This window comes from Somniosus microcephalus, chromosome 25 (assembly GCF_052327205.1).
Source record: "Somniosus microcephalus isolate GS21.2 chromosome 25, FLI_Smic_1.0, whole genome shotgun sequence".
NCBI classification, from domain to species: domain Eukaryota; kingdom Metazoa; phylum Chordata; class Chondrichthyes; order Squaliformes; family Somniosidae; genus Somniosus; species Somniosus microcephalus.
Window position 1 is genome coordinate 47,101,406 of NC_141011.1, and position 16,305 is coordinate 47,117,710.

Below are 16,305 nucleotides of genomic sequence, written 5' to 3' on the forward strand. Positions count from 1 at the left end.
CACAAACATTCTCCAGACAACAGAGTGGGCTGAAGACATTTGGCAGTTTTTCCACCTGTGTCACAAAGGCATGTTGGGGCGATTGGCCTTCTCTCTCTCTCCCTCGCTGTGTTAGTCGAGCCAAGACTTCCTGTCGGTGCTTTCCAGAAACCGAGTATGTGAGGAATCTCCGGCATGAACCACATTCTACTACACTGTGGTCACTAATGCCAGCCATGCAAAGCATTCTGGGCACTGTTGTCTTGTACAGTTGGGAGAGTTTGGTGCCTGCTCCAAAGCTACCTGCTACATAGCTTGTTGACAATGAAAAGAAAAAGAAAAGACTTACATTTATATAGCACCTTTCATGAACTCAAGGATGTCCCAAAGCACTTTCCAGCCAATGAAGTACTTTTGAAGTATCATCACAGTTGTAATGTAGGAAACGCGGCAACCAATTTGACCACATAATCCGTTTGAGGGATAAATATTGGCCAGGACACCGGGGAGAATGCCCCCTGCTCTTTGTCAAAATAGTGCCATGGGGTCGTTTATGTCCACCTGAGAGAGTAGACGGGGCCTCGGTTTAACGTCACATCCGAAGGACGGCACCTCCGACAGTGCGGCACTCCCTCAGCACTGCACTGGAGTGTCAGCCTAGATTTTGTGCTCAAGTCCCTGGAGTGGGATTTTGAACCCACAACCTTCTGACTCAGAGAGGAGAGTGCCACCCACTGAGCCACAGCTGACATGTATAATCTTTCGGGTGAGATGTTAAGCTGAGGCCCCGTCTGCTCTTTCAGGTGGACGTAAAAGATTCTGCAGCACTATTTCGAAGAGGAGGAGGGGAGTTCTCCCCGGTGTCCTGGGCCAATATTTATCCCTCAATCAACATTACTAAAACAGGTTATCTGGTCATCATCACATTGCTGTTTGTGGGACCTTGCTGTGCACAAATTGGCTGCCGCGTTTCCTACATTACAACAGTAACTACACTTCAGAAAGTACTTCATTGGCTGTAAAGTGCTTTGGGGCGTCCAGTGGTCATGAAAGGCACTATAGAAATGCAAGTCTTTCTTTTCTTTCTTTATAATGGCATTGCTTGTTTGTATATATCGCAAGCCTCTGATACCAGCAGATCTTGATGTTGTGATTCAGGATTGATCCACTAATAAAGGCTACAACACACAGAACAGTTTATATCAGAACACTTGTTATAAGAACAGAAAATGGTGGAAATACACAGCAGGTCTGTTAGCATCTGAAAAGAGAAAAGAGTTAATGTTTTGGGTGTACCCCATCGATGAAGGGTCTCTGTCTGAATCCTTAAACGTTTTCTCTTCTTGTGTCAGCTGTGGCTCAGTGGGCAGCACCCTCGCCTCTGAGTCAGAAGGTTGTGGGTTCAAGTCCCGCTCCAGGGACTCGAGCACAAAAATCCAGGCCGACACTCCAGTGCAGTGCTGAGGGAGTGCTGCACTGTCGGAGGTGCCGTCTTTTGGATGAAACGTTAAACCGAGGCCCCGTCTGCTCTCTCGGGTGGATGTAAAAGATCCCACGGCCACTATTTTGAAGAAGAGCAGGGCGATATCCCCGGTGTCCTGGCCAATATTTATCCCTCAACCAACATCACTAAAAACCAGATTTTCTGGTCATTATCATATTGCTGTTTGTGAGAGCTTGCTGTGCGCAAATTGGCTGCTGCGTTTCCTACGCTGCAACAGTGGCTGCACTTCAAAAAGTACTTTATTGTCTGTAAAATGCTTTGGGACGACTGGTGGTCGTGAAAGTCGCTATATAAATGCAGGTCTTTCTTTCGTTATGGACCTGCTGCGTATATCCAGTGTTTCTGTTTCCGCTTCCGCTTCAGATCTGTAGTGTTTTTTTTAATCTCTACAATTCGACACACTCATGGTTATTCAATGAGTCACTTGATACAATTATCACCCACCAGCACCAAGTATATACTGCAGAGTCTAGAGTATATACTTGGTGCTGTCTGGGTGATTATATTGTGACAAAGGACTCATTGAATAACCATGAATGTTTCTACTCTTTGACCCTATCGAGTGTGCTTGAGGTGACAGAGAGAAGATTCTAAAATATTAGACAATTGACCATTTATTCCGTGCCAAATGGCAATCCATGCAGCCCATATGGCACAGATTGGGAAACGATGTGTGAGGTGACAACAGCACTCAAAATTACACGGGGTTTTGATAGAGCAAGTAGGGAGAGACTGTTTTCACTGGCAAGTGGGTCGGCAACCAGAGGTCACAGATTTAAAATAACCAGCAAAAGAACCAGAGGGGAAATTAGGAGAACATTTCTTCACACGGAGGGTTGGTAAAATCTGGAACGCACTACCTGAAAGTGCGGTGGAATCAGATTCCATAGGAGCTTTCAAAAGGCAATTGGACATGTACTTGAAGAGGACTGATTTGTAGGGCTATGGGGGAAAAAGCTGCGTGTGTGGGACTAAATTGGACAGTTCTTTCAAAGAGCCGGCACAGGCACGACAGGCCTCCTTCTGTGCTGTAAGATTCTATGATACACGGGCACTGCCACAGTGTGATCATTGCCACAGGAGATTCACCTGAACGTGACATAATTGAAACCATTAGGGGGTAATTTTACAAGTCCGAGTTTTCGGAAATGGAGGGCAGCGTGCGGCCGAAATTCCCGTACACACTGCCGCCAAGTGAACCTCCTCCATTAAATGGCCCGCTCCCAAGGACAAAGCCGAACACGAGTCTGAAGAACAGATATTTGTAAAGGTTGACCCGCTTGCGAAAACATTTCTGCTCCTTGGTTGGAGGAGACTGTGGACTGGGAGAGTCCAATCTCTCGGTCCGCACTCTGTCTTTAAACCACCTTCTGTCAATTTAAAGTTGTTCTGTGCAGGGAAGTGGGACTTTGGCACAGATTATTTCTTTCTTAAACAGAACTTAGCTTTAATTTTATACTGTAGGAACATAAGGGTATGAATGGGTTAACAAACAGGTTTGCCATTTGTGCACCATTACTCACACCATCTCGCTAAAAGACTCTGGTGTTCATTTGATTTTTTTTTTTTAAACACATGACAGGTAAAACACTAAACAGCAAAGTGTCTGAAACCTCTGCGTGCTTTCTGTACTCATATGATGCAATGTTTCCATCTCCCTCTCAAGGACCATTTCCGGCCTGTCAAAAGCTTAGTCAACTCAGCTCTACTTCCAAATGACATTTTGAACTTTGTGGGCCTCAAATTTTGGAAAGGGCTGCTCCTGGTATTGGTGGATCAATCCTAAATCAGAACACCAAGATCTGTTATTAACAGAGACTGGAGATGTAGGCAAGTTAATGGGAGCAAGGATTTAATCTTCACATGTAGCCCCACGGTATGTACCTAAATGGTGAAAGAAAAAATAAAGGAAGACTTGCATTTCTATAGCACCTTTCACAACCTCAGGATATCCCAACGTGCTTTACAGCCAATGAAGTACTTTTTAAAAAAAAATAAGTGCAGTCACTGTTGTAATGTAGGAAACGCGGCAGTTAATTGCGCACAGCAAGCTCCCACAAACAGCAATGTGATAATGGCCAGATAATCTATTTTAGTTGATTAAGGGATAAATATTAGCCAGGACACCAGGGATAACTACCCTGCTCTTCTTCGAAATAGTGCCAGGGGATCTTTTACAGCCGCCTGAGAGAGCAGACGGGGCCTTGGTTTAACGTCTCAACCGAAAGACGGCACCTCCGACAGTGCAGCACTCCCTCAGCACTGCACTGGAGCATCAGCCTAGATTTTTGTGCTCAAATCTCTGGAGTGGGACTCGAACCTACAACCTTCCGACTCAGTGAGAGTGCTGCCCACTGAGCCACGGCTGACGCTAGACAAAAAGGCTTGGACACTTATTCTATAGTGTTATCATTACAGTAAAAAAGCTGATCTTACCAGTTCAGTAGTTTATTACTGCAATAATAGTGTTTGTTTCAGGGTCATAGGAACATTAGGAACAAGGTGCAGGCGCATGGGAACACCCCCACCTCCAAGTTCCCCTCCAAGTTACACACCATCCTGACTTGGAAGTATATCGCTGTTCCTTAATCGTTGCTGGGTCAAAATCATAGAAACATAGAAGATAGGAGCAGGAGTAGGCCATTCGGCCCTTCGAGCCTGCTCCGCCATTCCATGAGATCATGGCTGATCATCCAAATTCAGTACCCTGTCCCTGCCTTCTCCCCATATCCCTTGATCCCTTTAGCCTTAAGAAATATATCCAACTCTTTCTTGAATATACTTAATGAACTGGCCTCCACCGCCCTCTGTGGCAGAGAATTCCACAGGTTCACCACTCTCTGGGTGAAGAAATTCCTCCTCATTTCAGTCCTAAATGGCTTACCCCTTATCCTTAGACTATGACCCCTGGTTCTGGACTCCCCGGCCATCAGAAACATCCTTCCTGCATCTAGTCTGTCCAGGCCTGACAGAATTTTATAGGTTTCGATGAGATCCCCTCTCAATCTTCTAAACTCCAGTGAGTATAAGCCCAATCGACACAATCTCTCCTCATATGTCATTCCTGCCATCCCAGGTATCAGCCTGGTGAATCTTCGCTGCACTCCTTCCATAGCAAGAACGTCCTTCCTCAGGTAAGGCGACCAAAACTGCACACAATACTCAAGGTGTGGTCTCACCAAGGCCCTGTATAACTGCAGCAAGACATCCTTGTTCTTGTACTCGAACCCTCTTGCTACGAAGGCCAACATACCATTTGCCTTCTTAACCGCCTGCTGCACCTGCATGCTTACCTTCAGCGACTGGTGCACAAGAACACCCAGGTCTCTTTGCACTTCCCCTTCTCCCAATCTATTGCCATTCAAATAATAATCTGCCTTCCTGTTTTTGCCACCAAAGTGGATAACCTCACATTTATCCACATTATAGTGCATTTGCCATGTTTCTGCCCAATCACCCAACCTGTCCAAATCGTACTGGAGTTTCACGACATCCTCCTCACAGCATACCCTCCCACCCAGCTTTGTGTCATTTGCAAATTTGGAGATATTACATCCAATTCCCTCGTCCAGATCATTAATATATATTGTGAACAGCTGGGGTCCTAGGACCGATCCTTGCGGTACCCCACTAGTCACTGCCTGCCACTCGGAAAATGACCCGTTTATTCCAACTCTTTGCTTTCTGTCCGCCAACCAGTTCTCTATCCAAGTCAATACCTTGCCCCCAATCCCATGTGCCTTAATTTTGCACGCTAATCTCTTATGCGGGACCTTATCGAAAGCCTTCTGAAAGTCCAAATACACCACATCCACTGATTCTCCCTTATCTATTTTACCAGTTACATCCTCAAAAAATTCCAGTAGATTAGTCAAGCATGATTTACCTTTTGTAAATCCATGGTGACTTTGTCCGATCCAGTCACTGCTTTCCAAGTGCTCTGCTATTACATCTTTTATAATGGACTCTAGCATTTTCCCCACTACCGATGTCAAGCTTACCGGTCTATAATTCCCCGCCTTTTCTCTACCACCTTTTTTGAATAGTGGGGTAACATTAGCTACCCGCCAATCCATGGGTACCGTTCCAGAGTCTATCGAGTTCTGGAAGATGACCAGCAATGCATCTACTATTTCTAGGGCCACTTCCTTAAGTACCCTGGGATGTAGATTATCAGGCCCTGGGGATTTATCGGCCTTCAGTCCCATCAATTTTCCTAACACCATTTCCCTACAAATACTGATTTCTTTCAGTTCCACCCTTTCATCAGACCCTATGTTCCCCGGCATCTCTGGGAGGTTATTTGTGTCCTCCTTTGTAAAGACAGAACCAAAATATGTATTTAGTTGGTCTGCCATTTCTTTGTTCCCCATTATAAATTCCCCCGATTCTGACTGCAAGGGACCTACGCTTGACTTCACCAATCTTTTTCTCTTCACATATCTATAAAAGTTTTTACAGTCAGTTTTTATGTTCTCTGCAAGCTTACTCTCATATTCTATTTTCCCTTTCTTAATTAATCCCTTTGTCCTCCTTTGTTGAATCCTAAACTGCTCCCAATCCTCAGGATTATTGCTTTTTCTGGCCAATTTATATGCCCTCTCCTTGGACCTTATGCTATCCCTAATTTCCCTTGTTAGCCACGGTTGGGTCACATTTTTTGTTTTATTTTTATGCCAAACTGGGATGAACAAATTCTGTTGTTCATCCATTCGGTCTTTGAATGTTTGCCATTGCCTATCCACCGTCAACCCTTTGAGTGCCATTCCCCAATCAATCCTACCCAACTCGCTCCTCAGACCATCGTAGTTTCCTTTATTTAAATTGAGGACCCTAGTCTCCGAGTCAACTACTTCATTCTCCATCTTAATGAAGAATTCGATCACATTATGATCGCTCTGACCCAAGGGGCCTCGTACAACAAGATTGCTAATTAATCCTTTCTCGTTACATAATACCCAGTCTAAGATGGCCTGATCTCTGGTTGGTTCCTCGACATATTGGTCCAGGAAACCATCCCGTAAACACTCCAGGAATTCCTCCTCCACAGTATTGTTACTAATTTGGTTGGCCCAATCTATATGTAGATTAAAGTCACCCATGATGACTGCTGTGCCCTTATTGCACGCTTCTTTAATTTCCCTTTTAATGCCATTCCCAACCTCCGCCTTACTGTTTGGAGATCTATAAACCACTCCCACTAACGTTTTTTTCCCCTTAGTATTTCTCAATTCTACCCATACAGATTCCACCTCATCAGAGCTAATATCCTTCATTACAATTGTGTTAATCCCTTCTTTAACCAGTAATGCTACCCCACCTCCCTTTCCTTTTTGCCTATCTTTCCTGAATATCGAAAATCCTGGAACTTCCTCCCTAACAGCTCTGTGGGAGTACCTTCACCACACGGACTGCAGCGGTTCAAGAAGGCGGCTCACCACCACTTTCTCAAGGGCAATTAGAGATGGGCAATAAAAACTGGCCTTGCCAATGATGCCCACATCCCATGAACGAATTAAAAAAGAGTAGGCCATTCTGCCCGTTGAGCCTGCATTCAACTATACCATGGCTGACCTGCACCTCAACTACATTTACCCGCCTTTGCTCCACATCCCTTGACATGCTTACCCAACAAACATCTATTGATCGCAGTCTTGAAAGCTCCAATTGTCCTAGCAACCACAGCTTTTTGGGGGAGAGAGTTCAAAATTTCTACCACACTTTGTGTGAAAAAGTGTTTGCTGATATCTCTCCCGAATGGCCTAGATCTAATTTTAAGACCATTGTCCCCTTGTTCTTGACTCCCCCACCAGAGGGAATAGTTTCTCCGTATCTACCCTATCGAATCCTTTTAACAGTTCAAACGCCTCGGTCAGATCAGCCCTCAATCTTCTAAACTCAAGGGAATACAAGCCCAGTTCATGCAGCCTGTCCTCATAATTTAGCCCTTTAAGTCCCAGTATCATTCAGGTGAATCTACACTGGACCCCCTCCAAGGCCAGTATATCCTTCCTGAGGTTCGGTGCCCAGAACTGAACGCAGTAATCCAAATGGGGTTTGACTAAGACTGTGTAAAGCTGAAGCATAACTTGCTCCCCAATATGTGAACTGAAAACTTGTAAAGCCAGGGAGACGGCCATGCCCTGGACCCAGGGAGACAGCCACATCCAAGAGTCAATGTGAACGTATTTTAAATTAAGGAAGCAGAGACGCACATACCTTCTGATGTTCATGGGTGCCACACTCTCCCACGTGTTTGTTTTTGGGTTATATCTTTCCACTGAGTTAAGGCAGCTGGTCCCATCATTCCCACCGGCGACGTACAGCATCCCCTCCAGCACCGCGACGCCAGCACTGCTCCGACGACTCAGCATGTTGGCGATAGTGGTCCACGTGTTGGTCTGCACAAGGAAACCATGAACAATTTGTGCCGTCGGTGATGCAGTTCCGGGAAGGCAACAGTGAAATGGTACAAGAGGTTCACAAGACGGAGACACAAGAGATAGACATTCTGCTCCGCCTAGCTCATCCATCAGAAAGACCCTGCCGTTCCCCTCCAACCGCTTCTTCAGTGATTCCAAGGTTTCCCCTTCCACTCCTCAACCCAGTGGACCATTCCAGGCATTGATCTTTCTTCGTGAAGAACTGCTTGCCGTCAGGCCACAAATTTGCCTTTTGCCACTTTGAACACGTGCCCGTCATAGTTTAACCGGATTGGGTGGAACGCCGGTTATAATCCCCGCCCAATATTGCTCTCCATTGACTTCAATGAGGAATAAAATCGGGCGGGATGTGAAACCAATGTTGCATCCGATCCCGTCAGTTTTCTGATGGGCGAGTGAGGTGAATATTGCCCCCGGTGTTCTAGGTTTACCTTTTCTATTTTAAATACCCCTCTGAGGTTCCCCCCCCTGAGTTGCCTCCATCCACAGCTCTCAGGCCCCGTCTTTTCTAGCCCTTACTCTGTCTGACACTAGTGGATCAGTCTCATGGCCCTTACTGACACTAGGGGATCAGTCTCATGGCCCTTACTGACACTAGGGGATCAGTCCATGGCCCTTACCTGACACTAGGGGATCAGTCCATGGCCCTTACTGACACTAGGGGATCAATCTCATGGCCCTTACTGACACTAGGGGGTCAGTCTCATGGCCCTTACTGACACTAGGGGATCAGTCTCATGGCCCTTACTGACACTAGGGGATCAGTCCATGGCCCTTACCTGACACTAGGGGATCAGTCCATGGCCCTTACCTGACACTAGGGGATCAGTCCATGGCCCTTACCTGACACTAGGGGATCAGTCCATGGCCCTTACTGACACTAGGGGATCAATCTCATGGCCCTTACTGACACTAGGGGGTCAGTCTCATGGCCCTTACTGACACTAGGGGATCAGTCCATGGCCCTTACCTGACACTAGGGGATCAGTCCATGGCCCTTACCTGACACTAGGGGATCAGTCCATGGCCCCTACTGACACTAGGGGATCAGTCCATGGCCCCTACTGACACTAGGGGATCAATCTCATGGCCCTTACTGACACTAGGGGATCAGTCTCATGGCCCTTACTGACACTAGGGGGATCAGTCCATGGCCCTTACTGACACTAGGGGATCAATCTCATGGCCCTTACTGACACTAGGGGGTCAGTCTCATGGCCCTCACTGACACTAGGGGATCAGTCCATGGCCCCTACTGACACTAGGGGATCAGTCCATGGCCCTTACTGACACTAGGGGATCAGTCTCATGGCCTTTACTCTGACACTAGGGGATCAGTCTCATGGCCTTTACTGACACTAGGGGATCGGTCTCATGGCCTTTACTGACACTAGGGGATCGGTCTCATGGCTCTCCTCTGCAAGGCCCCTCCAGGGTTCGAGTGTCTCCCCTACATCTCAGTGACCAGAACCAGACGCCGTGCTCAAGGTGGAGTCTGACCCGAGCACTGCGCAGCTGCTAAAGTACAAATTACAGCTAAAAGGGAGCGGAACCAACACACCACTGGAGGGCCAACCATGAACACATGTCCCTGTACAGTTCGGCTCCTCCAGTAAGCCAGTTGCCATGGGGAGGAACTATACAAATCAGTCCTCAGGACAGCGGAGACACCACCACCGACACATGCACAACTGCCGGCTTATACTCGGTCCGAAATCTCACACACACACACACACACACCTACTGCTTCACAGAAAAGAAATGAAAGACTTACATTTCTATAGCGCCTTTCACGATCACCGGTTGTCCCAAAGCGCTTTACAGCCAATGAAGTACTTTTTGAAGTGTAGCTACTGTTGTAATGTGGGAAACACAGCAGCCAATTTGCGCACAGCAAGCTCCCACAAACAGCAATGTGATAATGACCAGATAATCTGATTTAGTGATGTTGATTGAGGGATAAATATTGGCCCCAGGACACCGGGGATAACTCCCCTGCTCTTCTTCGAAATAGTACCATGGGATCTTTAACGTCCACCCGAGAGAGCAGACGAGGCCTCGGTTCAATGTCTCTTCCAACAGTGCGGCACTCCCTCAGCACTGCACTGGAGTGTCAGCCTAGATTTTTGTGCTCAAGTCTCTGGAGTGGGACTTGGACCCACAACCTTCTGACTCAGAGGTGAGGGTGCTGCCCACTGAGCCATGGCTCATTGACTAAAAGGTGCACTTATACCACCAGTTTTGCTGAAATAAACTGAACAGGGTTCTCGGTTCCTGTACTGCAAATGCTACAAATTTATCTGGATATTTGGTCAAGTGAAAACACTCCCTCTGGGACAAAGGAAGCTCGGGACCACCTACGAGAGTAATCAAACACAGAAGTCAAAAATATCTCCAGTACAAAAAAAAACTAAAATAATCGCATAAAAATCTCATTTGAAGGCGGCCATGCCAGACAATGCAGCACTCCCTCAGTACCGTGCAAGCCCTAGTACGGACCTCACCACTTAAACCGCCCACCTTTAAATCAGGCAATCGTTTAAAGCGGACAAAAAGCGTCAACCAATTTACCGTTATTGTCAATTCCAAAGTCTCTGCTTATGGCGCGTTATGTGCTCCAAGTATTTCGGGCAGGAGCAGGCGTTTACTTAATAGTTCGCACCTCGTTAAGATGTAATTACCTTGTGTACTTAATCACCTCTCTAACTGGTGGGTCAGGTTGCAGGTCACACGCAGAACTAACAGAGTAAACAGCACCTCGCTAAGGTCCAAAGTATCCGAAAGATAATCTCTCATTTCCGCTGTAGTATGACCACCACTACCTATCCATTCAGCGGTATTACAACACTACATCATTCCTTTTTCAGTTTTATGGCCAACACCTAGCGATGTTCGATGTTCCCTTTCAGCTGCGCGGTCTGGAGGCCCCAGTGTCGCCGGCTCATGGATGGAAAAACCGCGCAGGCGCGGAAATTTGAATGGGCCGCATAGCCCGTTAAAGGGGCCGCCCCTTTGGGTGGCTGGCACGCCTTCGGAACTTGATTTCCAAAGTCCCGTCTATCCCTCAATCACTAAAACCGACGATCTGGTCATTTATCTCACTGCGGTTTGTGGGAGCTTGCTGTGCGCATTTGGCGCCCGCGTTTCCCACATTGCAACGGTGACTCCACTTCAAAAAGTACATCATTGGCTGTAAAGCGCTTCGAGACGTCCGGTGGTTGTGAAAGGCGCTATAGAAATGCAAGTCCTTCTTTCTTTTAGTTCCAAGTTGCTGGCGTGCTCTGCCAGGGTTTGGGCCTGTTTCAGGGTGTCTTGTGGAACATGTTAATGAGTAGAGAAAGGAAATTCCGGCACACGGGCACTGTATTTTGGGTATGTTGCTCTTGCTCAGGGTCAGGCCAGGAAAGTCGGCCCACCTTTACTTCGTAAATTATGAAATTCTTTGTGGCAAACTCAAGAAGCTCGACACCATCCAGGACAAAGCAGCCCCGCTTGATTGGCACCCCATCCACCACCTTAGACATTCACTCCCTCCACTACCGGCGTACCGTGGCTGCAGTGTGGACCATCTACAAGATGCACTGCAGCAACTCGCCAAGGCTTCTTCGCCAGCACCTTCCAAACCCGTAACCTCTACCACCTAGAAGGACGAGGGCAGCAGGCGCATGGGAACACCACCACCTCCAAGTTCCCCTCCAAGTCACACACCATCCTGACTTGGAATTATATCGCCATTCCTTCATCGTCGCTGGGTCAAAATCCTGGAACTCCCTCCCTAACAGCACTGTGAGAGTACCTTCACCACACGGACTGCAGCGGTTCAAGAAGGCAGCTCACCACCACCTTCTCAAGGGCAACTAGGGATGGGCAATAAATGTTGGCCTTGCCAGCGACGCCCACATCCTATAAGCGAATTTTTAAAAAATCCGTTGAATCTAGTGAGCCCCTCTGCTCGTCTCTCCCCACTACAGGTACTTCCAACCTCCCACCATAAGGATGTAAAGTGATATCATTCCCAGTCGAGAATACGCTGTGGTTGGGGACCAGAAACGCCACGACGTGGGCAGAATGAAAAGTGGGTGAACTTTGAGCGATGCCGCAAACGGCGGAGCTATAGAAGCGGACTTCCTTTGAACCCCTGGACCCTGAACAAAGCCAGCGAGGCCCTAAAGCAGAGTGGGGCTGGACAAACAGTGGGCACATTCGCGTGTGTAATCACCTGAGGATCGTACTTTTCGACCGTTGCTAAGTGCGAGGAGCTGTCGTATCCACCAACAGCGTAGAGATTTCCATCTGAAAGGACAGCGTCGTTAAAACACATTTAAATTGACTTATTAGCATGGGTTTGATTATCTAGTCAGCCTGATTTCTGGCACAGGTAGAAACCCATTGTCGTGTTTAAGAGGCTCCAATCCAAGCTACTGAGAAATCAACCTGCACTCGCCACCCCTCCAGGATTGCCCTGGAGTCTCCAGGAATTGAAGATGAATCTCCCGATCACTACTGCCAGCCACCCAGGAGAACAAGAGGGCAATAAAACAAAATGTTTTTTTTAATTAAAAAACACTTACTTATTATTTACAAAAATATTAAGCGATGGTAAAGAAAGGTTGTTTGCCCAGGAGGGGCGGTTGGAGGCAGGAGGTCATGTGCTGGAACCTCCAGGGATACAGCCAACCAGAATTGGTAACTCTACTCGCAAGGTTCCTGCCTGCCCAGTATCAAGAGCACGCTCTCTCCTCAAAGGAACACATTCCACTTAATACAAGGTTCATCAGCACTTTATTTCGATTGTTCTATAGCAATTTAATAAAACACTTTCTCTGATTACAGTGCTGTTCTCCTTTGAATAGCTGGCACTCTTTTGGAAGTTGAAACTGGGGTCCTAAGAAGCATGTCAATATTTCTCAGTGCTGTGATGTCACTATTCTCCTGTGCAGTGCTGTGATGTCACTATTCTCCTGTGCAGTGTTGTGATGTCACTATTCTCCTGCGCAGTGTTGTGATGTCACTATTCTCCTGCGCAGTGCTGTGATGTCACTATTCTCCTGTGCAGTGTTGTGATGTCACTATTCTCCTGTGCAGTGTTGTGATGTCACTATTCTCCTGCGCAGTGTTGTGATGTCACTATCCTCCTGTGCAGTGTTGTGATGTCACTATTCTCCTGTGCAGTGCTGTGATGTCCCAGGACTGACCCTGACTGGGGGGTCTTCACTCACTGATCCCAGTACTGAGCCACACAAAGTGGGAGCGCTCCAACAATGGCTCAGGGAGTATCAACTAATAGAAAGTTAATATAGTAATAGAGTAACTCCAAGAAGGACAAAAACCCTAACCAACATGACCACTACTCCCCCCAACTCCACAGCGCCCGCCCCCCCCACCGCCTCCAACCTCCTCAGGCCTAACTAATCCCAGAAGCCAAGACCAAACAAGTTGCCACAAACTCCTGACCCACATTGCCCTCAGTGCAAACAGAGTCCTGCCGAGAACCCGGAATGTACTGATGTGTCTAAATCGGGGCTAAAGGTGTGGTTTCACGGCGACAACTCCAGATCTGGCTGCGTGCCAGGATACGGTTAAACAGGCACCAGTAGCTGTCTGGTGGCAGGCCCCGGTGCAAATGTCTTTATGCGTGAGCTGTGATGGTAAGCGCTGGCAGGATCTTCAACTGTGGAGACCATCGTAGCCAAATCCAACCCTTCCCTCCACACACCTGTACTTTCCACACTGGTCCCTGGAGTGGGGACACAGGATGAGCCCACATCCCCCCGCCGTGATGCTAAGTGTAGCACTCCCTACACCACCTTGGATGAGGTCAGCCCAGTTGGTACGGAGAGGGGACAGGATTTAGGGCCTTCTCTCTATCCCACCTCGTTATACTTTGGCCCATTGTGCCAATAAAGGTTCAGTTGACATTTCAACCCACATAGGGAAACCTTGGACCCGGCGAATACTGGCAGATGGTTCCCCTGTACCCATGGGACCAACTGTCCCCAACAGCTTGCATAGCAAGTTAACACCAAAATCTTTCGCGTCACAATATAAGAGCCGTATGTAAAATTAGATCCCCCCAGTGACGATTTAGCATTTACACTCTCTAGATTTCATTTCAGTTCTCGTTGGTATTAATCGACCGACCGCTGCCGGAACTTAAGGAAAATCCCACCTAACGTTGCAATTCGGACATATCGTCTCCTCGTGCTCATGGCTGCGACTGACGACCACGTTCCCGTCAGTGGGTCAAATCTCTCTGCGCTGTGGATATAAAAGCAGAAGGAGGCATGTGTTGAAAGCAAGTGTCTGAATGGCCCATTGTCAGTCATTTCAACATCTGTAAAAAATGTATTTGTAACTACACAAACTAGGGTTGTATTCCCTGGAATTTCAAAGGTTAAGGGTTGACCTGATCGGAGTTTTCAGGATATTAAGGGGAACAGATAGGGTAGAGAGAGAGAGAAACTATTTCCACTGGTTGGGGTTTCTAGGACTAGGGGGGCATAGCCCAAACATTAGAGCCAGACCTTTCAGGAGTGAAATTAGGAAACACTTCTACACACAAAGGGTGGTAGGAGTTGGGAACTCTCTTCCGCAAACGGCAATTGATGCTAGATCAATTGTTTGGGTCAGGAATTCCAGAGTTTAGGGCCTAGTTGGCTGAAGGCACGGCTGCCAATGGTGGGGTGAAGGAAGTGGGGGAGGCACAAGAGGCCATAATTGGAGCAACACAGAAGATCTTGGAGTGTTGTAGGGCTGGAGGAGGGGACAGAGATAGGGAGGATCGAGGCCATCGAGGGATTTGAATAGGAGGATGGGAATTTTAAAGTTGAGGCGTTGGTGGACCAGGATGTAGGTCAGCGAGCACAGGGGTGATGTTCAACTGTGATGGGCAGAGGGGTGGGGCAAAGTGCCTGTTCTCATCGTCACCTGATGTCCACACACGTGTACTTTCCAGCAGGGGCACCCTGATTAGGTTACCCTGCCCGATTCGTCCCCTCCCTAGCCCAGGGTGCTGGGGCCAAGTGTGGCACCCTTATCCTGCTCCAGCTGTTAACATAGTACAGGCCAGGGACCAGACCTGGGCCCAATCTGCTCGGTACGGCCCAGTCACACACTGCAGGGGCGGTTCTCCCAATCTTCCGTCACAACTTCCTCGGGAGAAACGACGGGAATGGTCGTTTCCGCAGTTTCCCGTCCATCCTCAGCCAGTTACCGCAGGAGATCGGGAGAATCCCCAGGGAAATTCGAGGCGATTGTCTTTTTTGACTGAGCAGTTCGGGGAGCCCGGAAGATCGTTGGAATGGCGCGAGGGGGATAGATTCCCTCTGTGCGCTACACGGAGCATAATCGGGAATGTGTTCTTCATAAACAAGTTACCGATTTTTATTATCAACATTCCCCCACTTTCACCTCCCCACCATTAAGAACAAGTTCCTGGCTTATCTTTAGTAATCAGCACATTCCTCTGTCCACCATGATTTCTTCTTTAAAATGGCAGACAAAGGAGTTTCATACAAATGCGTTAAGATATTCATCATTAATATCGCACAAAACAGTTTCAACCCCGCAGTACTTTTAGCGTATTTAACACATGCCAATAGTAATGAGTTAATCACAGTAAAATAAATTACGGTGAGATACAGCCACAAATGGAGGAGTGTTTTGTAGTCATAATACCTTCAGGCATTAGCCTGGGCACTGGAACATTTGTAGCTGGGGTATATAATCAAAATATAATTACAATCATTAGTCACATCTAAACCCAACCACACGTTATACGTGTTGGCGTAGGCGAGGTAATCACCAAGGCCTAAAGAAGACCACGATCTCTCACTATCAGCACCTTGCAATACATGGATTAAAACTTTGTATCTGGCCCCAAGGCTCCATGATCCACACTGGGCGAGATGGAGGAGATTGATAATGCGAAGAGTTTTGCTTCACCCTCAAGACGTGATTTGGAACCGAAGATTTTATCTTCATGGACTGCAGTGCCACGCCATGGCGTGTCCGAGGACCACACACAAAGCTTAAATCGATGTGCCTATTAATCTGCGCACACCTCAAGTTACTGATGCCAACTGTTCTCACCCCTGTTGTGCTCGCTTGGTCCTCTGGTCTGGCAAAGCGTCGATTTTAAAATTCTCATCCTTGTTTTCAAATCGCTCAATGACCTCGCCCCTCCCCATCTCTGTAATTTCCTCCAGCCCCACAACCCTCCACGATCTCTGCACTCCGCTAATTCTGGCCTCTTGCCCATCCCCGATTTTCATTGCTCCACCATTGGAGGTGGTGCCTTCAGCTGCCTGGGCCCTAAGCTCTGGAATTACACCCCTCCACCCCACCCCTCCTACTAAATCTCCCTGCCTCTCTCGCCTC

At 47.6% G+C, this 16,305-nt stretch overlaps 1 protein-coding gene across 2 annotated transcripts in view; it reads right to left on the reverse strand.

The window, feature by feature from the left end:
* The window catches only part of klhl17 (kelch-like family member 17), a 102,891-nt gene that overhangs the window by 12,633 nt on the left and 73,953 nt on the right, over window positions 1–16,305 (reverse strand). For both annotated transcript variants that reach the window (XM_085967332.1, XM_085967331.1), the window contains 3 exons: window positions 14,096–14,184; window positions 12,146–12,219; window positions 7,703–7,884 (listed from right to left, as the gene is read on the reverse strand). In XM_085967332.1, the coding sequence (XP_085823458.1) occupies window positions 7,703–7,884; window positions 12,146–12,219; window positions 14,096–14,184 (345 nt within the window). The remainder of the gene's footprint in view (window positions 1–7,702; window positions 7,885–12,145; window positions 12,220–14,095; window positions 14,185–16,305) is intronic.